General features: G+C 49.2%; 1 protein-coding gene across 1 annotated transcript in view; it reads left to right on the forward strand.

The window, feature by feature from the left end:
* Nucleotides 1–721: 721 nt before the first annotated feature.
* DISP3 (dispatched RND transporter family member 3) overlaps nt 722–27408 on the forward strand; it is a 35641-nt gene continuing 8954 nt past the window's right edge. Inside the window, exons 1-14 of the mRNA XM_064281278.1 lie at nt 722–2004; nt 3114–3333; nt 13849–13985; nt 14910–15044; nt 15572–15732; nt 17037–17176; nt 17628–17776; nt 17872–18033; nt 19355–19516; nt 22172–22285; nt 23062–23198; nt 24289–24473; nt 26458–26588; nt 26670–26842. Coding sequence (XP_064137348.1) covers nt 918–2004; nt 3114–3333; nt 13849–13985; nt 14910–15044; nt 15572–15732; nt 17037–17176; nt 17628–17776; nt 17872–18033; nt 19355–19516; nt 22172–22285; nt 23062–23198; nt 24289–24473; nt 26458–26588; nt 26670–26842 — 3093 coding nt within the window. The 5' untranslated portion in view covers nt 722–917. The remainder of the gene's footprint in view (nt 2005–3113; nt 3334–13848; nt 13986–14909; nt 15045–15571; nt 15733–17036; nt 17177–17627; nt 17777–17871; nt 18034–19354; nt 19517–22171; nt 22286–23061; nt 23199–24288; nt 24474–26457; nt 26589–26669; nt 26843–27408) is intronic.

Genomic DNA, 27408 nt, shown 5'->3' on the forward strand with positions numbered 1-27408 from the left:
CTGATACTTCCTGAAGGTCCTTTGCAATTGTTGTTAAAAGTGGTTGCAAGCGGGAGTTATTGCCTAAGGAGTAGGGAGTTTCTGTTAAAGATGACGAAAAAGATTTGGAAACAGATAGTGGTGATAGCTACACAACATCAAAAAACCAAAACAAAAAACAACCATTGCCGTCAAGTCGATGCCGACTCATAGTGACCCTAGAGGATAGAGTAGACCTGCCCCATATGGTTTCCAAGGAGCAGCTGGTGGATTCGAACTGCCAGCCTTTTGATTAGCAGCCAAGCTCTGAAACATACACGTAAAAATGGTTTAAATGGAAAAAAAAAGTTTTGGCAATGCAGTTCCCTATTACGTAGACCTCGGGTTCTAAAGACAGAGAATACAACAGAAACTGGGAAATCCCGTGTAGTCGAAACTCCCCTCGAATATCCCTTACGTGGGAGGAGCATCTTTTCTGTTTGCAGCTAGGCTGTGATTCCCCCCCCACCACCACCACCCCCCCCCCCCGCCACCCTCATGGCCTTGAAAGCCAAGATCTGGCTGGGGGAAGTAATGGGAAAATAACAGGATTTTTTCTTTGTTTTGTGCACCAAACAAAAAAACCCAGTGCCATCGAGTCGATTCCAACTCATAGCGACCCTATAGGACAGAGTAGAACTGCCCCACAGGTTCTCCAAGGAGCACCTATTGGATTCGAACTGCCGTCCCTTTGGTGAGCAGCTGTAGCACTTAACCACTACGCCACCAGGGTTTCCGTTTTGTGCACAGCTCATTGAATTCAGTTGAGTTAAATGCCTGCTCGATGCAAATCCATTGCAGTATTAGCATTTGGTTATGAGCGGAAGAATTAATGCCCAGGGCTGGGCGCATCCCGTCCCTCTGTCTAGCCTATTGACACTCTCCCTTTCCTGTAGGCTATGGACTCAGAAGATGACCCCTTGCTGCAGGATGTGTGGCTAGAGGAGGAGCAGGAAGAGGAGGAAGCCCCAGGTGAGGCCCCTAGTGGGGCCGAGAAGCCGGGGCCCCACCCTGGGGCAGGAGGGCAGTGTTGCTGGCGGCGCTGGACCTGGCCCTCTCGACCCCCGGCCTCGGGCTTCTGGAGTACCCTGGGGTGGGCCTTCACCAATCCGTGCTGTGCGGGGCTGGTACTCTTCCTGGGCTGCAGCATCCCCATGGCCCTGTCTGCCTTCATGTTCCTCTACTACCCGCCACTGGACATTGACATCTCCTACAACGCCTTCGAGATCCGCAACCACGAGGCCTCGCAGCGTTTTGACGCCCTCGCCCTGGCGCTCAAGTCCCAGTTTGGGTCCTGGGGGCGCAACCGGCGCGACTTGGCTGAGTTCACCTCCGAGACGCTTCAGCGCCTCATCTCGGAGCAGCTGCAGCAACTACATCTCGGCAATCGCTCCCGGCCGGCCGCCAGGACCTCGCGCTGCGTCCCAGTCGGTGGACCAGGTTTCTCCCGGGACATCTCTGCGGCCCCCAAACCGGCAGTCAATCAGAGTGGGCGTTGTCGGCGTGAGACCCCGCCCCTGGTGCATCTGGCGGCCAACCAGAGTGAAGCTTCTCCGAACCCGAGGACCGACAAAAGTGGGCGGCTCCAGCCCAGCGCCCCGCCCCCCGCGGCGGCCGCAGCCAATCAGAGCCGGGCTCGCCGCGGCGCCTCGCGCTGGGACTACTCGCGCGCATACGTGAGCACCAACACCCAGACGCACGCGCACTGGCGCATCGAGCTCATCTTCCTGGCGCGTGGCGACGCCGAGCGCAACATTTTCACCAGTGAGCGGCTAGTCACAATCCACGAGATTGAGCGCAAGATCATGGACCACCCGGGCTTCCGGGAGTTCTGCTGGAAGCCCCACGAGGTCCTTAAGGACCTGCCACTCGGCTCCTACTCCTACTGCTCCCCGCCCAGCTCGCTCATGACCTACTTTTTCCCCACTGAGAGAGGTGGCAAGATCTACTATGATGGCATGGGCCAGGACCTGGCCGACATCCGGGGTGAGAGCTGGCTGTGCCATGGGGCAGGACTTGGACCGGGCAGGGTGTGAGAGAGAGGCTGGGGGCGGGGCTTGTAGGGGGCGGGGTCTGAGGGGCTGGATGTGGGGCCTGTAAGGGGCGGGGCCTGAAGGGGCTGGGGCGGGGCCTGAGGCGGGGTCTGAGAGAAGTCTTGGGTCTTGCTTTAGTACTTGCAGCGTTGGAAGAGAGTTGGAGGTGGGTTCGTGCCTGCAGGAGGATAGGGTGGGACTTGGTAGTGAGGCGAAGTCAGGCTAGAGCCAGTGGAAGTTAAGAAGCACTGGGCTGGGAGAGAGTGTGGGGCAGGGCTTGGGTGTGAGGTTTGGGCGCAGACCTGGTGGAAGGACGATGGGAGTTATGCCGTGGGATGGCGCCTGGGCGTGAGATTGGGTAGGGAGAGGTCGGGCATGTGGTTATAGAGAATGGAGGATGTGATCAGAGGAAGATAGGGCAGAGGCTGGGGGTCGAAGAAAGACCAGATTAGGGGTGGGACCTGAGGAAGGCTGGGGCAAGTCAGAGGGTGGTTGTAGGGGTTAGGGGCAGGGCTTAGATGAGCCCTTTACGGGAGGACGTGGACCGAGTTCTAGGCAAATGGAGTCTAAACTGCAATAAACCCTCTGCCATCGAGTGGATTCCTACTCATAGTGACCCTATTGGACAGAGTGGAACTGCCCCATAGGGTTTCCAAGGAGTGGCTGGCAGATTCGAACTGCTGACCTTTTGTTTAGCAGCCAAGCCCTTAACTACTACACCACCAGGGCTCCGGACTGAAATGGGGAGGTGGAATTAGGGTCTGTGTGGAGACTGAGCGTTGGAATTAGGTGAAGTACAAACTGAAATGAAAATGTAAACTTGGTGGGGGACACCTGAGCGGGTCTAAGGGTCACTCCTCTCGGGCAGCTGTGGTTGATTTTCTAAGCCATCACTCTGCCCCATTAGGATGGGGGCAGCCCTGGATGAGGGAGGGAGTTTCCCAGCTCCTTAGAAAGGGGGTTGAGGCTCCAGGTGAGGTGGGGAGGAAGGCAGGGTGACCTTGAGAGAGGGTGGCGGGAGTTTCTGCTGAGCTCCATGGACCCCCACCCCTGCCCCTGCAGGCTCCCTAGAGCTGGCCATGACTCACCCAGAGTTCTACTGGTATGTGGACGAAGGCCTCTCTGCAGACAACCTCAAGAGCTCCCTTCTGCGTAGCGAGATCCTGTTTGGAGCACCCCTGCCCAACTACTACTCAGTGGATGACCGCTGGGAGGAGCAGCGTGCCAAGTTTCAGAGCTTCGTGGTCACCTACGTGGCCATGCTGGCCAAGCAGTCTACTAGGTAGGAGATCCTGCCGAACCCCAAAGTGTACCTCCCCTTGTGTGTCCCAGGGAGGGGCTGCACTGGAGTATGGAATTGGTTTCCAGGTGCCCCTGATTGATAAGCCCCAGATCTCCTTCCCAATCTTTTCTCTAGAAAGCCTTTCTTCTCAAATGTGGGACAGAGCCAGCTACATGCTTGCAGTCACTGTGATCATTGAACAGCCCCTTTTCTTGATCAGTGCTAATGATTAATGAACATGACAGCTTTGAGGGAGGTAGGAAATCGTAGACCTCTTGCCCCGAAGGTTTTGGGTATTATTTTCTCCTGAGATGGTATTAGAACGCTTTCTGGAAAGAATATTGACCAGGGAGCAAGGAGTCCTCTGCCTCTAATACCCAGGGAGACAGTAGACAAGTCAGTTAGCTTCCCTGAGCCTTTCCCTATTTGTAAAACACTGATTCCTTTTACCCTTCTAGAGGCATTAGGAGTAGATGAGCTAGCAGATGTGAGGGTGTTTGGGGATCGTGGGTGCTGTGGTTGTCATCAACACCTTGGGACAGTGTGTCCAGGAATAAACCTGGTCACCCTTCCCATCCAGGAAAGGACAGCAGACCCCACCGGGCAATAGCTCCAGTGCCTTCCCAGTCCTCTATCCTAACAGGCTAATCTTAGGCACAGGAGGCATCATTCTGCCTGAAATACCCTCTATTCTTCCGTTACTCATTCACCACATAACTTGTTTAATTCTCACATCAACCCAGTGAGATAGGTGCTATTATGATTATCTCCATTTTACAGTTGAGGAAACTGAGGCACAGCACGTTTAAGTGAGTTGTCCAAAATTATAAAGCTTATTGTGGTGGAATGGGATTCAAATCCAGGCTTTCTAATCCAGATCCCTCACCCTTTCTCCCAGCACTACTTCTTTGCCGGGCAAACCTCGGTTCATCCGTTAGGATCCAACTTAAGCAGCTTTTTCCTGAGACTGGATCAAATGGCCACCCTACCTTCCCCCCCCCCCCCCCCACAGTCACCCTCCTTCTCCCAAGGGGAAGCAGGAAAAAGCATACACAGGCTTTAGAGTTAGGTGTATCTGGGGTCAGATCCCAGTTACTGTATTAGTGGTGGCAGTTTTGGCGAGCTAGTTCACCTCTCTGAGCTACAATTTCATCATAGCACTTGTCACTCTGTATTTTAGTTGTTTAATTCCTTGTAAATCAAAGTGCAGTCCTCGAATCAGCAGCATCGGCATCACGTGGGGGATTGTTAGAAATGCAGAATCTCGGGCACTTTCCCAGAACTACAGTATCTCCAGGTGATTCATTTGTACATTAATGTTTGAGAAAAATCTGTTTTAATTATCTGTCTCAACACAGCATGAGTTTGTTGGACTGTGTCTTAGTCATCTAGTGCTGCTATAACAGAAATACCGCAAGCAGATGGCTTTAACGAAGAGAAATTTATTTCCTCATAGTAAAGTACACTGGAAGTCCAAATTCAGGGCATCGGCTCCAGGGGAAGGCATTCCATCTCTGTCAGCCTTGTCATCGATATTCCCCCAGACCAGGAGCTTCTCTGCACAAGAACCCTGGGTTCAAAGGACGCACTGTGCTCCCGGCACTGCTATCTTGGTGGTATGAGGTCCCCCCTCTGTGCTAGCTTCCCTTTCCTTTTATCTCTTGAGACATAAAAGGTGGTGTAGGCCACACTGCAGGGAAACTCCCTTTGCATTGGGTCAGGGATGTGACCTCGTCAGGGTGTTACAATCCCACCCTAATCCTCTTCAACATAATATTACAATCACAAAGTGGAGGACAGCTACAGAATACTGGGAATCATCGCCTAACCCAGTTAACACACATATTTTTGGGGGGACATAATTCAATCCATGACAGACTGGAATTGTGCCTAGTTCATACTTATAGGCCTAGCCCCTAGCACAGTGGCAGGCATCCTTTAGTAAGAATTTGTCTAAGACATGACTGAACGAATGAATGGAGATACCCTGGGGAAAGGTACTTGGCTGGATTGGGAAGCTGGGAGGGGCTAACAGTAGAAAGAGTTGCCTAATATGTCCAGCTGCTCAGACAAGTCCTCTAACCTGATTAAAAAAGCCTGTCTTACCCTTTCCATCCCCCCAGAGTTTCATAGAAGTGGTGAGGACCAGGGCCCCTGTAGACTTAGTTCTAGTGCCTTCTTTTGGATTAATAAATTTTTTTTTATTATTCTGTTACTGACTACCTTAGAGATGGCAACATGCATCCTTGACTTATTACAGAATGCTGTAAATTATTACTTTTACTACTTTCCTGATAGTAGTAGACTCTTAACATGCACTCATCACATTTATTCCCCTTCAACCTTTTGCAATTTTGTTGCATGCATTTTAATTCCACATACATTTTAAACCATACATTTTCATTTTTCAGAGTCAGAATTCATTTGTATTTACTCATATATTTAAAAGAGACAATGGAAAAGCTCAATATCATCAGCCAGAACAAGGCCAGGGGCCAACTGTGGAACAGACTATCAATTGCTCATACACAAGTTCAAGTTGAAACTGAAGAAAATCAGAGCAAGTCCATGAGAGCCAAAATATGACCTTGAGTATATCCCACCCGAATTTAAAGACCATCTCAAGAATGGATTTGATGCCTTGAACACTAATGACTGAAGACCAGACAAACTGTGGAAGGACATCATACATGAAGAAAGCAAGAGGTCATTGAAAAAGACAGGAAAGAAAGAAGACCAAGACGGATGTCAGAGGAGACTCCAAAACTTGTTCTCAAATGTTGAGCAGCTAAAGCAAAAGGAAGAAATGATGAAGTAAACAAACTAAACAGCAGACTTCAAAGCGTGGCTCAGGAAGTCAAAGAGAAGTATTATAATGACATGTGTAAAAGCTGGAGATAGAAAACCAAAAGGGAAGAAAAAGCTCAGTGTTTCTCAAGCTGAAAGAACTAAAGAAAAAATTCAAGCTTCGAGTTGCAATAATGAAGGGTTCTGTGGGGGAAAATATTAAATGGTGCAGGAAGCATCAGAAGAAGGTGGAAGGAATACACAGAGTCATTGTACCAAAAAGAATTAGTCAACATTCAACCATTTCAAGAGGTAGCGTATGATCAGGAACTGATGGTACTGAAGGAAGAAGTCCAAGCTGCTCTGAAGGCATCGGTGAAAAACAAGGCTTCAGGAATTGATGGAATATCAATTGTGATGTTTCAGCAAACAAATGCAGCTCTGGAAGCGCTCACTCGTCTATGCCAAGAAATTTGGAAGACAGCTACCTGGCCATCCAACTGGAAGAGATCCATATTTGTGCCTATTCCCAAGAAAAGTGATCCAACTGAATGTGGAAACTATAGAACAATATCATTAATATCACACGCAAGCAAAATTTTGCTGAAGACCATGCAAAAGCAGCTGAAGCGGTATATCAACAGGTAACTGCCAGAAATTCAGGCTGGATTCAGAAGAGGATGTGGAGCCAGGGATATCATTGCTGATGTCAGATGAATCCTGGCTGAAAGCAGAGAATGACAGAAGGATGCTTACCTGTGCTTTATTGACTATGCAAAATCATTGAACGGTGTGGATCATAACAAATTATGGATAATATTCAGAAGAATGGGAATTCCAAAACAATTGTGCTCATGAAAAAAAGAGGAACCTGTAAATAGATCAAGAGGCAGTTGTTTGGACAGAACAAGGGGATACCGAGTGGTTTAAAGTCGGGAAAGGTGTGGGTCAGGGTTGTATCCTTTCACCATACCTATTCAGTCTGTATGCAGAACAAATAATCCGAGAAGCTGGAATATATGAAGGAGAACAGGGCATCAGGATTGGAGGAAGACTCATTAACAACCTGCTTTAACAACCTTGCTTGTTGAAAGCGAAGAGGACTTGAGGCACTTGCTGATAAAGATCAAAGACCACAACCTTCAGTATGGATTACACCTCAACATAAAGAAAACAAAAATCCTTACAACTGGACCAATAAGCAATATCATGATAAACAGAGAAAAGATTGAAATTGTCAAGGATTTCGTTTCACTTGGATCCACAATCATCAGCCATGGAAGCAGCAGTCAAGAAATCCAAAGACACATTGCACTGAGAAATCTGCTGCAAGGGACCTCTTTAAAGTGTTGAAAAGCAAAGATGTTGCCTTAAAGACTAAGGTGTGCCTGACCCAAGCCATGGTATCATCAATCGCATCATATGCAAGTGAAAGCTGGACGATGAATAAGAAAGATGGAAGAATTGACGCCTTTGAATTGTGGTGTTGGCGGAGTATATTGAATATGCCATGGACTGCCAAAAGAACGAACAAATCTGCCTTGGAAGAAGTACAACCAAAATGCCCCTTAGAAGCAAGGGTGGCGAGAGTGCATCTTACATACTTTGGACATGGTGTCAGGAGGGCTCAGTTCCTGGAGAAGGACATCATGCTTGGTAAAGTACAGGGTCAGGAGAAGAGAGGAAGACCCTCAACGAGGTGGATTGACACAGTGGCTGCAACAATGGGCTCAAGCGTAACAATGATTGTAAGGATGGCACAGGACCAGGCAGTGTTTCATTCTGTAGTACATACGGTCACTATGAGTCAGAACCAACTCAACGGCACCTAACAACAGCAACATGTATTTACCTTTTTTGTTGTTCTTCATTACATTCTACAATTTCATGTTTCCCTCTGGGATCATTTTCCTTATGCTTGAAGAACTCTCCTTAGTCTTTCTTTTAGTACACATTTGTTAGAGATAAATTCTCAGTTTTGTTTGTCTGAAAAAGTCTTTATTTCAGTTTCATTTTTGAATATTTTGCTAGCGTAGAACTCTAAATTGGCAGTTATGTTCTTTTAACACTTTAAAGATAGCGTTCCACTCTCTTCTGATTTCCATCATCTCTGTGGAAGAGTCATCTGTAGATCTTTTTGTTGCCCCTTTGAAAGATTATGCTTTTTCACTGGCTGCTTTTAAGATTTCTCTTTGTCTTTGGTTTTCAACAGTCTTACTATAATATGTGGGTGTGATTTTCTATGTCTTTGTTCTGCTTGGGGGACGCAACGTTTCTTGAATATGTGGTTTGATGAATTTCATCTGTTTTAGAAACTTCTTGGCTATCATCTTTACAAATATTGCTTCTACCTCATTCTCTGTCTCCTTTCCTTTTAGGACTCTAATTACACATATGTTTGATTTTTTCACTAAATCCCACATGTCTCGAATGTTCTTTTCTGGGTTATCCTCTTCTATTTTTTCTTTCTATGCTTTGGTTTAGATATTCCAGTTCACTAATTCTGTCTTCTGTTTTGTCTAACCTGCTATTAAATGTCTATACAGTTTTTAATTGCAATGTCATGGTTTTCTGTTCAAGAATTTCTATTTAATTCTTTGTTATAGATTCTTAACTGTTGAAATTCTTAATGATTTTATTTATTTTGTCCATATTCTGTATTTTTTTTAACGTATTAATCATAGTTATTTTAAAGTTCTTTTGCACTAACTTTCAAACATGCAGATCACCTATGAATTTGTTTCTGTGGTCTCTTTCATGTGGTTTTTGGTCACACAGTTCAATCTGTTGGTATGCCTAATGATTTTTTTACTGAATGCTGAACATTGCGTAAAAAATACATACAGGACCAAATGATGTTATCTTCCTCCAGAGAAGGTTTATCCTTCCCTCCACTGGGCAGATAGAGTTCTGGCTGATCACCTTAAACAGTCCCTGACTGCACTGAGTTGAGACTGGTTTGCTGCCCTGAAAATTCTTAGTCTACCTCCAGTTTGCCCTCGGTTCTCCAGGATTTTCAACTAAGAATCTGGTGTATTCTGCAGAGACCCTTTCCATTGAAGATCCCAAACTCTAATCTTTGTCTCTCAAACTTGCTGAAAGACTCCACTTTGCTTTTCAGAGGCTTCCTGCTTAGGTTTTGCCCTCATGCAGCCATATGCTCTGCTGGTCTGTAAGTTTCTGCCAAAATCTCTACTAGCTTATCTGACTCCCAGCCAAGGTTTCCAGGCTTCTGCCCATGCCCAGAATCAGCAAATGCTTCCAAAGAAAAAACAGCTGTAGAAGAACAGGTTACCTGTCTTAGTCATCTAGTGCTGCTATAACAGAAATACCACACGAGGAAGGCTTTAACAAAGAAAAATTTATTTTCTCACAGTCTAGTAGATTACAAGTCCAAATTCAGGGGTTCAGCTCCAGAGGAAGGCTTTTTCTGTCAGTTCTGGAGGGAGGTCCTTATCGTCAGTCTTGGTTTAGGGGCATCTCCATGCAGGAACCCCAGGTCCAAAGGATGTGCTCTGCTCCTGGTGCTGCTTTCTTAGTGGTATGAAGCTCTTTCTCTCTACTTGCTTCCCTTTCCTCTTTATCCCTTGAGATAAAGGTGGTACAGACTACCTCCCAGGAAAACTCCCTTTGCATTGGATCAGGGGTGTGACCTGGATAAGAGTGTTACAATCCCACCCTAACCCTCTTTAACATAAAATTACAATCACAAAATGGAGGACAACTACACAATACTGGGAATCATGGCCTAACAACCAAGTTGACACATATTTTGGGGGGACACAATTCAATCCATGACATTCCACCCTTTGGCCCCCCAAAAAATCACATTTTTGCAACATGCAAAACATATCATAGCAAAAATCTTAACTCCAAGTTCAAAATCCAAAAATTCCTCTTCATCTATGAAACCTAGCCTATAAGTTATCTGCTTTCAAGGGTATAATGGCAGGACAGGCACAAGCTAGATATTTCCATTACAAATGGGAGAAACTGGGGGAAAAGAAGGGATAACAGGTACCAAGCAAGTCAACAGAACACATTACAGTAACCCTCAAGGCTTTGAAAATAATCCTGTGTTCTCTGAGACAATTTACACAATGGCCATGCCCCCCAGACTCTAGGTATTGGCCACACTCTCTGGATTCTGAGTGGAGGCTCCTTGGTCCAAGGTTCAGCTCCGCCTTCCAGCAACTCTACTGCCTCAGCTTTAGGCACACCATTCTCCTAGTCCATCTGTGTGTCAGCTCCACCCTTAGAAACACCAGAGGCCATGGCTCCATCTTATGAAACCCCTGAGGTGGTGGCCATACTTTTTGAGACTGAGGCAACTCAGCTCTTGTGTTCCTTGTCTCTTCAGCTTCTGTTTCCTGGTTTCTTGGTCTCTCAGCTCCTTGGGCCTCATGCTCTCATCTGCACTACCAGGGCAAGTATTCCAAAGCTCTGTAGCTCCACCAATAATTTCCTGGAAGCATCCATTCCTCCAGGAAGCCTCCTGTGCACAGGCACTCAGCTCTCTCACTCCATGGGTCAGCTCCAGCACTGTCTAGCACTGGTCTCCTGGTTTTGCTGCTGCTGGTCCTCTGCCACTGCCGCTCCTCTATCCATTCACAGTTTCAAAACCACTTCCACATTTTAGGTATATGTTAGAGCAGCACCCTACTCTTAAGTACCAAATTCTGTCTTAGTCATCTAGTGCTGCTATAACAGAGATACCACACATGGACGGCTTTAACAAAGAGAAATTTATTTTCTCACAGTCTAGTAGGTTACAAGTCCAAATGCAGGGCGTCAGCTCCAGGGGAAGGCTTTTTCTGTTGGCTCTGGAGGAGGGTCCTTTTCATCGATCTTGGTCTAGGATCATCTCCACACAGGAACCCCAGGTCCACACACTCTGCTTCTGGTGCTGCTTTCTTGGTGGTATGAGGTCCCCTCTCTCTGCTCGCTTCCCTTTCCTTTTTATCTCTTGAGAGATAAAAGATGGTGCAGGCCACACCCCAGGGAAACTCCCTTTACATTGGATCAGGGATGTGACCTGAGTAAGGTTATTACAATCCCACCCTAATCCTCTTTAACATAAAATTACAATCACAAAATGAAGGACAACTACACAATACTGGTAATCATGGCCTAACCAAGTTGATACATATTTTGAGGGGACACAATTCAGTCCACGACATTACCTTACCAAGGTTCTTCCCCTTTTAGAGTCTTAGTCCTCTGGTCCTCATTGCCTCAGCAACTCTCTGCTATCTTCAAACACATGATTTCTGAATTTTATCTGGCTTTGTTAGCAGTTCTAGGTAGGAACATTGGTTTGCCATGAGTTATTCCTTTTTACTCAGGAGTAAAAGGTTTGGTATGTGGTTTTTTTTATAGCCAGCAACTAGGATAGTACCTGGCACCTACAGGTCACTCTATAAATGCTGTATGAATGAGTGAATGAATGAATAAATGAGTTATCGAACTTTCAATTTTCTACTTTAATTTAAAAAGCAATTAGCCTATTTAATCCAAAAAGTAGATAATCCAAAATTCTGTCTACTTGGCTTTTAAATGTTCTGTTTGTATTTTTTTTTAACAGCTTTATTGAGGTATAATTGCATATAATAAACCAGACATACTTAAAGTTTACAGTTTGATTAGTTTTGACGTATGTATACACCTGCGAAACCTTCACCACAATCAAGACCTTCACCCAGAATTTCCCTCATTCCCCCTTGGTAATCACTATATCTTTTTCCATCGTTTTGCTCTTAACCTACTTGTGTCTTTATATTTAAAGTGGGTTTCTTGTAGATAGGTGGGTATTGTTCTCTTATCTAATCTGACAGTGTCTGCCTTTCAATTGGGGTATTTAAACCATTTACATTTAATGTGATTATTAATATGGTTAGGCTTAGGTCTGTCTTCTTATTTGTTTTCTATTTGTACCGTATATTCTTTGTTCCCCTTTTCCTCTTTTTTCCCCCTCTCTGGGACTAATTGATTATTTTTTCATTGTTCCACTTTACCTCCTTTGTTGGCTTTTAGCTATTACTCTTTGTTTTGTTATTTTAGTGGTTGTTTTAGGGTTTATAGTATATATCTTTAAATTACTAGTGTACCTTCAAGTGATGTTATGCCACTTCATGCATAGTATAAGAATCACAAAACAGTATACTCTCATTTCTTCCCTTCTGGCCTTTATGCTATTGTTGTCCTATATTTTACTTTTATATGTGTTATAAACCTCACAATACATTGTTATTATTTTTGTTTAAATGGTCCATTATATTTTAAAGAGATTTAAAAACCAAGAAAAAAGCTTTACACATGTATTCATGTCATTACCATTTCCAGTGCTTTTTGTTCCTTTATGCATATTCATATTTCCATGTTATCATTTTCCTTCTGCCTGAAGGACTTCCTTTAACATCTCCTGTAGTGTAGGTGTAACTGGAGATGAATTCTTTCAACTGTTGTATGTCTGAGAAAGTGTTTATTTCACCTTTGTGTTTGAAAAATATTTTTGCCAGAATTCTGAGTTAACAATTTTTTTTCTTTTATTATCTTAAAGAGGAAACCCTGGTGGCGTAGTGATTAAGAGCTACAGCTGCTCACCAAAAAGTCAGCAGTTTGAATCCACCAGGCACTGCTTGGAAACTCTATGGGGCAGTTCTATTCTGTTCGGTTGGGTTGCTATGAGTCAGAATTGGCTCAACAACAGTGGGTTTTTATCTTAAAGATGTTGCTTCATTGTCTTCTGATTTGCATTGTTTCTGACAAGAAGTCTGCTGTCATCCTTATCTTTGTTAATCTGTGTGTAATGAGTCTTTTTTTCCCAGACTGCTTTTAAGATTTTCTCTTGATCATTGGTTTCAAGCAATTTGATTGTGAAGTGCATTATTGTAGTTTTATTTGTTGTTGTTGTTTTTTGTTTTTTTTTTTTCTGCTTGAATTCCATTGCTCAAGCTTCTTGGATCAATGAATTTATCATTTTCATCAAGCTTGGAAATTTTTCAGCCATTATTTCCTCAAATATTTTTCTGTAAGCCCCTCTTTTTGAGAGTCCAGTAATACATGTATTAGGCTGCACTGACACCTGGAAACTTTTGAAGCAGTAAGATGGAGTAGTTGTAGGATCCTTGGGAATCACTCTGCTTTGTTTTTTGATGTCCAGTGTCTTGTTTCAAATATTTTCTCATTTTATGTTTGTTTCCATGGAAGGGTGAACCTAGCTCTTGTTACTCCATCTTGGCCAGAGGCAGATATCACTCCTGTTTGTATTTTAAACCCCACTCTGACCAACCTGGATTTTTTTTTCTTATTAAAAATAACTCCTGTTAAGTGCAAACCAAATAGCAGTGTAAAGCTAAAAGTCTGGAAGCCAATTTTTAATTAGAAATAGACTGTAGATAATCGAGAATTGGGAGATACCATAGAATACGATTCTAATTGAATCAGCCTAGAGCAGTGGTTCTCAACCTTGATCATATACCCAAGAGATTTAAGGTGAATCACCTGAGAGATTTTTTTTTAAACTCTGATGATTTGGCCTCACTTTAGAAATGCTAATTTAATTGGTCTAGGGTATGGCCTGGACATCAGGATTTTTGAAATCCCCCAGGTGATTTTACTGTAAAGAATCACTGGTGAGGTGGATAGACCCTGGTCCTCCTCTGTGTGTTAACAGCCATCTCTAATCACCTTCCCATCTCTCCTCTCCCCATATCCTCCTTTCCCCAGCAAAGTCCAGGTTCTATATGGGGGAACAGACCTCTTTGATTATGAGGTGCGCAGAACCTTCAACAATGACATGCTCCTGGCCTTCATCAGCAGCAGTTGCATCGCTGCCCTTGTCTACATTCTCACCTCTTGCTCAGGTACAGTTTCTCTGAAGACCTGACCTAGAGTCAGTACCCTTCTCTCCTCCCGGTTTGCTCATGTCTGGCCTTCCTCCACAAGAATGCCAGAAATAGTCTTGACACCATTATGTCAGAAGATGGGGGAAGGGAAGACGGGGCTAAAAAATCATCTTCCAACCCCAGGCAGGTAGACTGAGGTCCAGAGGCAGGTTGGGCCATACTCGATGGCCCCACCCCCCAGGACCTCACATAGTTTAGCATTTTGACTTTTGAAAATTTTTCCTGCTGATAACCTTGTTTTGGGGAGTCTAGGGTATTGTGGATCATTATTTAGCCTGTTTTACAACCTCAAGTCTGCTGCCCTTTTGTTCCACAGTTTACTGCCAAGCATCCTTTGCCACCACCACTAGATGCTGCTTATTACTCTGTAGAGTAGGCTTTCTGAATTGCTCAGGTGAACAAGAGATAGTAATACCTTTTAAAGTGGAAAAGATATCAATTCATCCATGTAACAAATATTTATTGGATACCAACTGATAGCCAGATGCCACAAGGGGCCAGCGATCCAGTGATGCACATGGTAAATAGTTCCCGCCCTTGTGGAATCTCTAGTCTAACTGGGGTAACAGACAGTAAACATATAATGTTTATAATTATGTACTAGCACTTGAGCTAAGTTCTGCAAAAATAAGGTCCCATGAGCAACTTAGTCTGGGAGTTCAGAGATGACTTTATCTGCCTCTCAGGCGTCTTCCCCCGCCCCTTCTTTGGACATGGAGAGCTGCGAATTGGCCTATTGCCTGTGCTGGGGACAGACAGGGTGGTGAAAGGTAACTTTGTGGGGTGAGGCAGGACCCAGCCAAGGTCAAGGACACTAAAGAGGATTTCTGTCCCACTAGAGCCCTCCCAATTTTATCCCCTTGTGCCTCTTGCCCTACCCAGTGTTCCTGTCCTTCTTTGGGATTGCCAGCATTGGCCTTAGCTGCCTGGTGGCACTCTTCCTGTACCATGTGGTCTTTGGCATCCAGTACCTGGGTATCCTCAACGGGGTGGCTGCTTTCGTGATAGTGGGCATCGGTGAGTTGCCTCTGTTGCCATGGTAATGGGCCTCCCCCTTGGGAACCCTGACCCTTCCCCCAAAGAGGGCCTTTTCTTGGAGGCAAATCCTAGTTTCCATGGGAGCTCCAAAAAGTCCCCTCTGAGGCCTCAGAGCATTGAAGTGTGGGGGTTAGAGTATGAGCAGCAGAAGGATCCTTGGCATGTGGTGGGTGGAGCCCCCAGGGGGTGGGAGGAGCAGGAATTTGCTGAGTAGAGGTTAGGAATGGTGGAAAAGGTCTTAGAAGGATGGGAAGGAGGCTGAGATTTAGAAGAAGGGGCCTAGTTCTGGGGATAGGGCCAAGGAGCGTGGTGGGTGGGGCTTAGACTCCTGGGGGTTGGCCCAAAGTGGAATGAGTCTGTCTGAACTCTAAGCCAGGAAGCTGGACTGTTCCTGCTGGCCTACTAGGGAGCCACTCAGGGTTGGTCTAGGCCCAGGTCAGCCCCATCTGTGGAAGCAGCAGCACAATCCTGAGCCTGCCCCGCTGGCCCCGAACTCCCTCCTATAGGTGTGGACGACGTCTTTGTGTTCATCAACACCTACCGCCAGGCCACCCACCTGGAAGACCCGCAGCTGCGAATGATCCACACCATTCAGACGGCTGGCAAGGCTACCTTCTTCACCTCCCTGACCACGGCCGCTGCCTATGCAGCTAACATCTTCTCCCAGGTGGGAGACCCACCCTCGCATCCTGTCCTAGCCGCCCGCCCCCATACATACCTGGGCCCTGGTTTCTTCTCTGCCCACCCTGGTCCCTTCTCTTGCACCAAGCAGCCTTTGCTTCAAAGTACTTGCTATGTCCATAGAGTCCATTTTTGTTATTAATTACTCGTTAGCAGAACTTGACAAGTAGGAAAATATAATAATACAAATACCATTTATTATTGATGCTCATTAATAGTAATACAACTTCCGCCCTGAAGGTTAAAAGTTTTCAAAGCTCATTCACATTTAATCATCACAACATACCTATGACAAAGGTACAAGTACCATTCCTATTTTCCTAATATAGAAACTGAGGCCCAGAGAGGTAAAATGACTTCTTCAGGGTCACACAGCTGGTAAGTGGTTAGCCTGACCAGGTCTCCCAACCCGTGGTCTGGAGCTCTTTTCACCTCCTGTCTTATGCTAAATCATAGCCTCTCACCCTGACCTTCCTCTCATTGGCCCCAGTGCTCCCTCAGCCTCTGAGTTGGGCTCAGAAGAGGGCATTGGATTTGGGCTGGATTTTTCGTGCTGACAGCACCTGAAAGGTGGTGAGTCTGGCCAAGTCTTTGGTATTATGACTTGGCTGAAGTGTCCCACACTATGCCTCACAAATAGAAACCACTAGATGCTTTGGGATTATCCAGGGCTTTCTGGAGAACCACATCCAGGTGGCCTAGAAGGAGCACAGGATTTGAAAGCAGGCAGAGCTGGGGTCAAATCCCAGCTCTGCCACATACTGGCTGTGTGACTTTGGACAAGTTGTATAACCTCTCTGAGCCTCGTTTTCCTCGTGTGTGGATTCATCAGGAACTGAAATAGGTGATGATGACGACTGTGAATATGGCTCACAAACAGGGAAGGTTGTTTATTGGTCACGGATTTCTCCTCACCAGCACATCCTTGTGCAGGTCCCTGTGACACCTTCGCGTGCGCTCATTGCTCGTGGGCCCTGGGCTCCCTGCTTCGGTCCTCATCTTCCTTCCCTTTCACCCACACCTGGCCTGGTCTGAGGGGCTGTTTCTTCCTCTATCAAGCACTTCCCCTTTGCCAGGCGTGGTTCCAGGTAGTGGGCTGCAGCACAGGCAAGAGCCTCCTCTCTAGAGTTGGGGACCCTTCCTCCACTGCTTTCCCACCTGGCACCAGCCATTGGCCTCTGGTGTCCTCCCTAGGCCAGTGGCTGGCATCCTGGGCCTCTTCATCCTACCTCATTCTGGGAGTGGTCTGGGCCTGACCAGTCCCCTCCCCCCTCCACCTCTTGGTCCCAGATCCCAGCCGTCCATGACTTTGGCCTGTTCATGTCTCTCATCGTGTCCTGCTGCTGGCTGGCTGTGCTCTTCACCATGCCTGCTGCCCTGGGCATCTGGAGCCTTTACATGGCACCGCTGGAGAGCTCCTGTCAGGCCAGGTGAGCTGGGGCAAGTCGGCAGAGGGGCCAGTCCTTCTCTCCCGGAATATCAGTAACACCTCCTCACAGTTGCCCCAGCCAGGGCCTCAGCCTGGCCCTGCTTCCCCCTCCTCCAGCTCCCCAGAGTATTCCCTGGGCCACATGACAGCAGAGGAGTGACTCCCCTGCTTTGGGCACCTCCTCAGTGGGTGGCCCACTGTGTGTTGTCATCCTCTTTCCCTGGCTAATGGCTGCTGCCACTATTTGTCTCCCCAGAGGAAGAATGGCACCCGAGGGCTCTGGGTGGATGGCTTTGGAGGGAAATTAGTTGGCAGGCTCCCAGGAGTGTATGGTGACTCACCTGTGTGGGATGGAGGTGGCTCTGAGCCTGTGCACAGCAGTGTGATGGCAGGGGCCTGGCCCCACCCTCCCAGGACCCTCTGGGCTCACCCCTCCCTGACTCTCTCCATAGCTGCCACCAGAGCTGCAGTCGCAAGAGCTCCCTGCACTTTCCCAGGGACGTGTTTGCCACTCCTGAGCGGGCAGGGGGCAGCCCCACCCAGGGCCCCATCCCCTACCTAGATGATGACATCCCTTTGCTGAATGTGGAGGAGGAGCCAGGTGAGAGCTGGGACTGCTTTGGAGGGTGGGGGGCCAAGGGGGCTTTGACTCAGGTCTGGACAGGCCTCTGACGGGCCCCCGTTCTGTCCTGGCAGTGTCGCTGGAGCTGGGAGATGTGTCCCTGGTGTCTGTGCCCCCTGAGGGCCTGCAGCCGGGCCCTGACAGAGGCAGCCGGGGCCAGCTCATCGCCCAACTGCAGGAGCTGCTGCACCACTGGGTACTGTGGTCGGCTGTCAAGAGCCGCTGGGTGATCGTGGGTGAGTGGGTGCTCCACCCCACTGTCCTTTAACCCCACCCAGGGCCTGAGGAGTGGGGGACAGCCTCCCCCAAAGGGCAGGCCATTACTCAGCTGTGGGACTTGGCGGTCTACTTCTGAAAATCAGCCAGTGAAAATCCTGTGGATCACAGCAGCCCAATCCTGTTGTGCATGGGGGCCAACTCAATGGCAGCTAACAACAAAATGTGGGTGGTCCTTGTCCAGGGGCGTTAGCTTAAAGCTTATAGTCTGACACATACCCCGCCCACCCACCAGTGATTCACCCTTTCCTGCAGATGAGCTAGAAGTCAGAGACCTGGGCCAGAACCTCACCCCCTGAGCCTCACCTTCTTCCTGTGTAGAGTGAAGCTGGCCCTGCAATAGGTGCTGCTTATTGAGTACCTCCTGTGTGCCAGTCGTCATGCTGGGCAGCTCAGCTGGGTTGAATCCCAATTCTGCCACATACTAGCCGTGCGATCTTGGCGATATCAGTCACTCCAAGCCTCAGTTTCCTATTCTGCAAATTGGGGAGAATAATAGTATCTTTCTAGTAAAAAAAAAAAAAAAAATTTTTTTTTTTTCTAGTAAGGCAGTTGTAAGGATTCAACAAGCTAATGTATGTAAAGAACTCAGCCAAGTGTGTGACACAAAGTAAGTGCTCATCAAATGTTAAGTGTTAGCAGCAGCAACAATATTTAAGGGTTGTGTAAGGATCAAGTAATTGTGGCAGCTCTTAATAAAAGGCCCTAAGGTGGTAGGAGAGGGAGGACAGTGCTGGTTCACTGGTAGAATTTTTGTCTTCCATGCGGGAGACATAGGTTTGATTCCCAACCAGTGCACCTCATGCCTAGCCACCACACCTCTGTCAGCGCAGGTTTGCATATTGCTATGATGCTGAACAGGCTTCAGCAGAGCTTCCAGGCTAAGCTAGATTAGGAAGAAAGGCTTGGCGATCTACTTCAGAAAGTCAGCCAGTGAGAACCCTATGGATCACAACAGTTCAAGCCCATTATACAGAGGGTCATCATCAGTTGGGGGCTGACTTGGTGGCAGCTAACAACAGTAAGATGGTGGGTGGTTCTTGTGCAGAAGTATTAGCTTAAAGTTTATAGTGACATCATTATATAACAGCTAACTATCCCTGGAGGTCCATCTCTAACAAGCTCCATCCCCCGGCTGACATGCCAGGCTTTTGCTCACTCTCTTGTGACACCTCTTTCCCCCCATAAAAGGAGCAGCTCTTTCCCAGGGCTTCTGGGAGCCCTGGCTGTAAGCATGCTGCCAAGGCCCCAGCCTGCCCACTGCATGACCTTTCCTTACAGGCCTCTTTGTCTCCATCCTCATCCTGTCCCTCGTGTTCGCCAGCCGGCTCCGCCCCGCCAGCCGGGCCCCCCTACTCTTCCGGCCCGACACCAACATCCAGGTGCTTCTGGACCTCAAGTACAACCTAAGTGCAGATGGCATCTCCTGTATCACCTGCTCAGGTGAGGATTCCCAGCCCGGTGTCCCCGGTGGGTCCCTGCACCCCTTGGAGTCCAGGTCTCAAGGACGATTGGCCTGGGCAATGCAAGGTCTGGGCTCACCACTGCTGCATGACTTCAACAAATCACTTCACGCTGAGCCTCAGCACTTCCACAGTTCGTTGAACAGATACTTACTGGGGTAGGTGGCACAAATTGTCTGCACTCGACTACTAACATAAAGGTTGGTGGTTCAAACCCATCCAGAAGTACTGCAGAACAAAGGCCTGGTGATCTGCTTCCATTAAGATTACAGCCAAGAAAACCCTATGGAGAAGTTCTATTCTATAACGTGTGCGGTTGCTATGAGTCAGAACCGACTTGATAGCAATGGGTTTGGTTTTTGGTTTACTGTGTGCTGGCTCTGGGAAGACTGCAGTGGACAGGAGAGGCAGGCTTCCTGAGCTCAGGGAAGTCACGTCCCAGTGGTAGGAACAGGCCAGTGTAATAGAACAGGGAGCCTTGGTAGCACAACACCATGGAATGCTTCCTGGAGGCGGTAACATCTAAGTCAAGTCTAGAAGAGTAGAAAGGAGTTAGCCAGGCTGCTGGGAAGGAGAGAAAGGAAGGGGCCTTGGCAGACCAGAGCTGAGTTAGAAAAGGGGTTGTTGCAGATGGTGAGGCTGACCAGGTGGGCTGGGGCTGGGTGAGCTGGGTCCGGGCCTGGTGGGCCAAGGTCATTGGAAGCCAGTGGAGGATTTAAGCTGAGAAGAGCCATGATCTGGTCCCCTAGCTGCTGGGTAGAGGTGGAAGATGGCAGGGAGACCAGGTAGGAGACTGGTGCAATCGCCTAGGTGAGAGTTGGTGTAGGAGACTGGCGCAATCGTCTAGGTGAGGTGGTGTAGGAGACTGGTGCAATCGTCTGGGTGAGAGGTGGTGTAGGAGGCTGGTGCAATCGCCTAGGTGCGAGGTGGTGTAGGAGGCTGGTGCAATCGTGTAGGTGAGAGGTGGTGTAGGAGGCTGGTGCAATCGTCTAGGTGAGAGGTGGTGGTGGGAGTTGGGGCCAGGGTGCTGTTGTGGGTGGAGTCAAGAAATTTTTAGAGGTGAGATCCGTAGAACTTGGTGACAAGCGTAGGAGGTGGGGATGAGCAAAGGCGGTGAATGAAAGAAGCCTCCTTGCCTTAGAGATAGTCTGGTCCAGACCCTCCTTTTACCAAGAGGAGACTGAGGTTGGGTAGGAGGCGAGGAAGTTGACCCAAGGTCACACAGCTTTGCCGGGGTGTTTAAAAACCAGATGAGGAGGTGCTTGGGTGAGTGCTTCCAGGTCCCAGGAGAAGCTCTGCTGACTGCTGTAATTGCCTTCACTTAATTAGGGCGGTGTTCAGATTAACCTGGCATTAGCCAAATGCATGATAATCGGCTGTGGCAGAGAGAGGAGCCCGACAAGCCTCTCCTAAATTGGAGCCAGCCCTGGCCACGTCCCCAGCTCCTTATCGTCACCCAGCTCCTCTCCCTGCCTGCCTGGTGGATGAATTATACCCATATCTCTATTGCTTGTGGCCTCTCACATCCCTCAGGGCCTGGAGGCAGGAAACCACATTGCTCCCATTTCACAGATGAATAAACGCTAGGATGGTCCCAAGGTGCCTGGACCATGTCTGGAGGAGAGCCAGACCCCTAGCCAAAGTCCCACCCCAGCCCCTAACATCCCTCTTAAAGGGACCCCCTCATATCACAGGCAGAAGATCTGCTTTCATAAGGTCACAGCCACTGAATAACCCCATGGGGCACTTCTACTCTGAAACACATGGGAGCCTCCAGGAGTCCAAACTGACTTGATGGATGGGCCATAGTAGAAAGAGCTTTGGTTTTAGGAGCAGATAAGACCAGATCCTAATGTGGACACTGCCTCTCATTCCAAGCTGTGTGATCTTGCATAAGTCACTTCTCTGAACTTCTGTTTTCTCCTCTTTTAAATGGGATTAATAGTTGCAACCTCCTAGGATTGTTATAGGAAACCCTGGTGGTGTAGTGGTTAAGAGCTATATCTGCTAACCAAAAGATTCAGCAGTTCTAATCTACCAGCTGCTCCTTGGAAACTCTATGGGGCAGTTCTACTCTGTTATGAGGATTAAAAACTTGAAGCTGTAAAATTTCTCTCATTAAAAAAAAACCAAACAACTAATCCACAATGCTTGGGGCAAAGCAGGACTGTCCTTCCTCATCCCTGCTCACTGATAACGTTCCATTTCCAGCTGCTTCTGTTCATGAGGCATTTTTCATGGCACCAGGCACGTTGCTAAGGGCATAAGATACAATATCTCATTTAGGCCTTCAGCCACCCTCTGGGAGGTGCCTACTGACAGAGCGGGAGAGTGAGGCACAGAGAGGGTGAGTAAGGAAAGCTTTAGAGTGTAATTCTCCGAGCTGAGTTGAACGGTGCCTTTCTTTTGGCTTAAGATGTCTGTAAAGTCAATATTTGATGTCTTTTTCAGTTCTATCTAGTTTCTTTCAGACTCCTGACACCCCCCCGCCCCCCGCCCCAAGGCTGAGGACCCTGGGGGTGTGCTCCTGGGGCTGTCATAGATCCCAGCCTCTGCCCTTCCTTCTACGAGGTTCAGGGCCAGCCTGGCCCAGCCCAGGTAAGCCCTGCCATCCCTGACATGGTGTGGGGGGCAGGTCTTTTCCAGGAGAAGCCGCACAGCCTGCAGAACAACATCCGGACATCCCTGGAGAAGAAGAAGCGGGGCTCAGGGCTTTCCTGGGCCAGCCGGCCTGAGGCTGCCCAGCAGGGTCAGTGGGAGCGTGGGCTGGTGGGACTGGGGGTCGGGAAACCCCCTAGTGCTGGATATGAGGCATGATATAAGGGGGTGGATTACATTCATTCTTGGATTATCCCCAGAGGACAAGAGCCTGTGTTACTGGGTGAGTGAGGAAGGGAAGAGCTGGGAAAGTGAATTTAGGCTCCAGCCCTCCATCCCAGGGGCTCTCCTGGGCCGCAGCAGTGGGGTCCTCTATAGCCCTCTGCCCGCCAACCTGGCCTGTGGGGCTCCTTGAACTCACCCTGCAGGCAAACCCATCCTGAGTGTCCTGGGGAGGCAGAAAGAGGGGGCGTCCTGAGCCCCAGAGGCTGGCTTGTCCCTGCTGAGGTCTCCATCGGGGGTTGGTGCTGGGACAGTATACTGTGGGAACTAGGCCCCCTCCCCTCATAGCATGTGTGTACCCACGGCCATTGCCACCACCTCTGTCCCCACCATTGTTGTTACAGCGCCAGCCACACCATTCACACTGTCATTCCCGTCACTGGCACTTCTGCCACGACCCTGGCCTCTCACTGGGCATCTTCACAACTTCCACCACCATCATCACTCCCACTGTCCATGCCACCACCCCCACCGTCACTGCCACATGCCTGGTCCAGTAGAGAGGGTCTAAGCCAGCACTGGGAGATGAGGCCAAGGTCAGGGCTCAGCTCCTCAGTGGACAGCCTGAGGGTGTGCTGCTCCAAGGACAGGGGAGCCAATCGAGGTGACTGCCCACCCCTCCTCCATCCCTCCTTTGTTCCCTAGAGTCCCTGGGCACTGTGTATGTCTCCAAGGTGAAGAGTAAAGGCCACCCAGCCGTCTACAGGTTCTCCTTCAACGCCAGCTTGCCTGCCCCCTGGCAGACCGTGTTCCCCGGGGATGGGGAGGTACCCTCCTTCCAGGTGAGCCGAGGCTGTCGTGAAGTGAGCCACCACTATTGGGGAGGGAATGTCTCAAGGCAACACTGTGGGCACTGGGCCATGTGGGGACGGGGAGCTGTGTCTGCGCAGATGGAACTGCTCCAGGCAGATGAGACCCACTCCACCCACTTCCACCAGGTCTGTGGCAGCATGGGCTTCCGAGTCAGCCAGACCTGGGTTCAAGTCCTAGCACTGCCATTTATTAATGGTCTGTCAGGGCAGATCGCCTAGTCTCTCTGAACTTCAGTTTCTTCATCTGTAAAATGCAGATGTGGCAACTACCAGCCAAGGCTGTTGGGTGGTACAAGGCCTGTACAATATATAACATCTTGGGTCATAATAAGTGCTCAATAAATGGTCGCCATTAGTTGTATTGTTGCTCTTGGCAGCTGCTCCAGCACCCCAGGCTCCATGGGCAAATCCAGGCTCTGATTTTTCCCTTGCAGAGATCATGTGTGTTTCTTTAACACATTACACCCGTCACAGTTACACATTACATGTGCCACCTCATTTGTTCACTTTGAAAGGTGAGATCTCTGAGGCTTTTCCTGACTCTGAGCCTTTGCATTGGCTGTTCCCACTGCCTAGAAACATTTCCCTCCAGCTTATGCATGACTGCTTCTTGTATCCTCATGGAGCCCTATCCTGGCCAACTTCTACTTTGCGTTCTTCTCCCCACCACCGTTTATCCTGCCTTATCTTCCTAAGTATTTGATCCATAGCCTTAACAGAATCTGAAGCCATCATGATTGTCAGCTCCATGAGGCAGTGACTGTGCCCACACTGTTCACACCTGTATCCTTGGAACCTGGCACAATGTCTGGCACAGACTCGATGCTCAGTAAACATCTGGTGGAGGAGGGAATGAGGATCAGAGAGAGGAAAGGATTTGCCCAATCTTCAGACTTGAACCCAGGCCTCCCGAGCCTTTGCCCAGGGCTCTATTCTCCACCCTGTGGGCTGGGACAGGATAGGGACCTGCTGAGGAGGAGGGGATGGAGCCTGAGGCTGGGCCCAGGCCAAAGCAGCCCCCCGGAGTCACATGTCTTGTCTCTGTCAATCCACTGCTTAGGTGTATAGAGCGCCTTTTGGTAACTTCACCAAGAAGCTGACCGCTTGTATGTCTACAGTAGGGCTGCTCCAGGCGGCGAGCCCCTCCCGCAAGTGGATGGTGACGACCTTGGCCTGCGATGCCAAGCGGGGCTGGAAATTTGACTTCAGCTTCTACGTGGCCGCTAAGGAACAGCAGCACAGCCGGTAAAAGAGCCTTGCAAATTAGCCCAGTCCACCAGCTCAGCCCACTTGTTTGCCCTCCTCTCTTTCTCTGACACACACACACACGCGTACACACAAGAGATGCCAGCCGGCACCTTTAAGAGGCCCCTGTCCAATTCTGCATACCTATTCAGATACTCCTCTGCCCAGAGCTGAGGAGTGGGGCACATTCGCAAAGATGGCAAACCCAGGATCTGCTCCCCATCCACCATCTGCCACTGTCCTTTTTGATCTCTCCACAGCAGTCTTAGGCTAAGCATGTTTCTACCATAGGGCCTTTGCACATGCCGCTCCCTCTGCCTCGAATACTCTACCCAGCTCTTCGTGTGGTTAACTTCTCAAGTCTCAGGTTCCTGGTCAAACATCACCTCCTTGGAGAGTCCAACCCTGGCCAGAGCCTTCCCCCATCTGAGATAGCCACTCCCAGTCTCTCTTCACACTTCACCCTGCTGCTTTTTCTGGCCCCCATCATCCCCCGAAACCACACCGATTCTACTGGTTTACCACTGTCTTTTCTTGGGAGCACGTGGCATTCTGCAGTGGAGCCTTTGGCTGTTTTGTTCGAGACTGGCACACCAGCATCTCGCATACAGCAGGCTCTTAGTGAATATTTGCTGAATAAATGAATGAATACACTCTGCACGCCCTCTCCAAGGCTCTTCTCTACACTCTAAATATATGATTCATTCTGAAAATATTTATTTAATGTTCCCCTCCTTTAGACTACAGGGCCAATGAGGGGAGGGACTGTGCCTGTTGTATTTACCCACTGTATACTCTGCCCCTGCCTAGTACCTGGCATGAATTAAGTGCCCCCAGAGTAGTTGTTGAATGAATGACGGAGTTCTGTGCCTCATACGTCTCCAAGCCAGCTGGGCATCTTTTCTCAGGTTTCAGCCCCCATGCTCCAAGTATGGTGCTACATTCATTTATCCATGCAGACCATATTAGCCGAGGGTTTGCTGTCTCATCCTTTGTTCCTTTAACAAACATTGACCACCGACTTTATGCCCTGCACTGGGCTAGTGCTGGGGAGACAGGGGTGAGAAAGGCCTATGTGGTTCCTGCCCTCAGGCCGTCCAGCAGGAAGACAGACAGCACATCAACAATAATATCATGACGGGTTTCGATATGTGCTCTTGTGCTCTGAAAGAAACCCCTGGTGCCTTAGTGGTGGAGACCGTGCCATGCCCCGTGCCAGTGACACGTGGGGGATGAGGTCTCTGACAGGGGACTGTCTTAAGGGGATCAAGCACCCACGAGAGGCTGAACCCTAGCTTAGAACCAAAGGGTATAGTTTGGGGGCAGAGAGGTGGCCAAAATGGCTCTTGCTGGGCCCTTTTCAGCCTGGCACACCTGGAGTCAGGCAGGGGTTACCTCTGCCTGCCCTCTCCTGAGCCCAGAACACACACACATCAGCGACCAGGGGTCAGTCTGTCTAGGTGAACTTGGAATGTTCTAGGAAGAGCCTTGAGGAGCATCAAGTCCAGTGGTTAGCAAGCTGTTTGGCTATGGAACCCTTTCTTCAAGCAGAACCTTGAGGCGCCCTACTGTTCAGGTTGAGATATGGTTGGGGGCTTCTGAGCAGGGGCCTCGAAGGCCCCTCCAGGACTCTTACACTCCCTGGATGACATTTGGAAAACTACTGGCCTCCTCCACACCTCATTTCACAGATGGGGAGACTGAGACCCTGAGAGGGGATGGGACTTGACCAGGGTCATACAGTGACCTTGGCGGAGCTAGAACCACACTCCAAACACCCAGCCGTGGGTACTTCCTCCAGCCCCAACTGGAGACCACAGCCTTGTGCAGGGAGAGCCTAGGTATGTCCTTGCACCTCCCAGCCCCTTGTATCCATGGGTGTCTAACCTCCCCTGACCCCTTCTACCTACCTGGCCTCAGTCCCAGCCTCCCCTGACCCCTTCTGCCTACCTGGCCTCAGTCCCAGCCTCCCTTGCCTCCACAGGAAGCTCTACTTTGCCCAGTCCCACAAGCCCCCCTTCCACGGGCGCGTGTGCACAGCACCTCCTGGCTGCCTGCTCAGCTCTAGCCCCGATGGTCCTACCAGAGGCTTCTTCTACGTGCCCAGTGAGAAAGGTACATATGAGGAGCACTAGAGTGGGGTTCTGGGGGGCCCGAGCCCCACCTTCCCTCACAGCCATGTCTCCCTCTCTGCAGTCCCCAAGGCCCGCCTCTCAGCCACCTTTGGCTTCAACCCCTGTGTGAACACAGGCTGTGGGAAGCCTGCTGTACGGCCGCTGGTGGATACAGGGGCCATGGTCTTCGTGGTCTTTGGCATTATTGGCATCAATCGTACCCAGCAGGTGGACAACCATGTCATCGGAGACCCGGTACACAGGCCCACTTCGGGAAGCGGGAAGGGCCCCAAAATAGCAGGCTAGCAAACAAGTACCAGCCCATGAGCCACCAGCATGACTCCTCACTCCCCCACCTGGCTCCTTGGCTGCTCACCCAGCCCAGCCAGAATGCCTGTGGGTCCCTGGGGGGCCCTGTTTCTCTCAAGGACTGAGCAGGGCTGACTTCTGAGGGTCAACCAGGAATCTGGGTACACTTCTGGGCCCAGGCTGCTGCTCTTCACATTAAGGGTTGGAACAGAGATGTGGGAAGTACCAGTGGTGTGAAACCTCTCCTCACCCCTCCTTCTGCCCTGAGAGCTGGCCACCCTCTTCTGTGCCCAGCAGCCCTGGTTGTGGTGCCCCCCACTCTGTGTGGGCTCCCTCCTTTCATGCCTATTTGTGTCCTACATGGGGCCAAGCTTTCAGACAGAGGGAGTTGATTGAGTTGTGTCCTCAGTGACTAGCACGCTCAGAGCTTGTGGTAGGAAGGACTGGTGGGCGTCACTCCTGCCTTTGGAAGCAGAGTCCAGCTGGCTGCCCAGAGATTTCAGACATGAACT

This window comes from Loxodonta africana, chromosome 3 (genome assembly GCF_030014295.1).
Source record: "Loxodonta africana isolate mLoxAfr1 chromosome 3, mLoxAfr1.hap2, whole genome shotgun sequence".
NCBI lineage: Eukaryota > Metazoa > Chordata > Mammalia > Proboscidea > Elephantidae > Loxodonta > Loxodonta africana.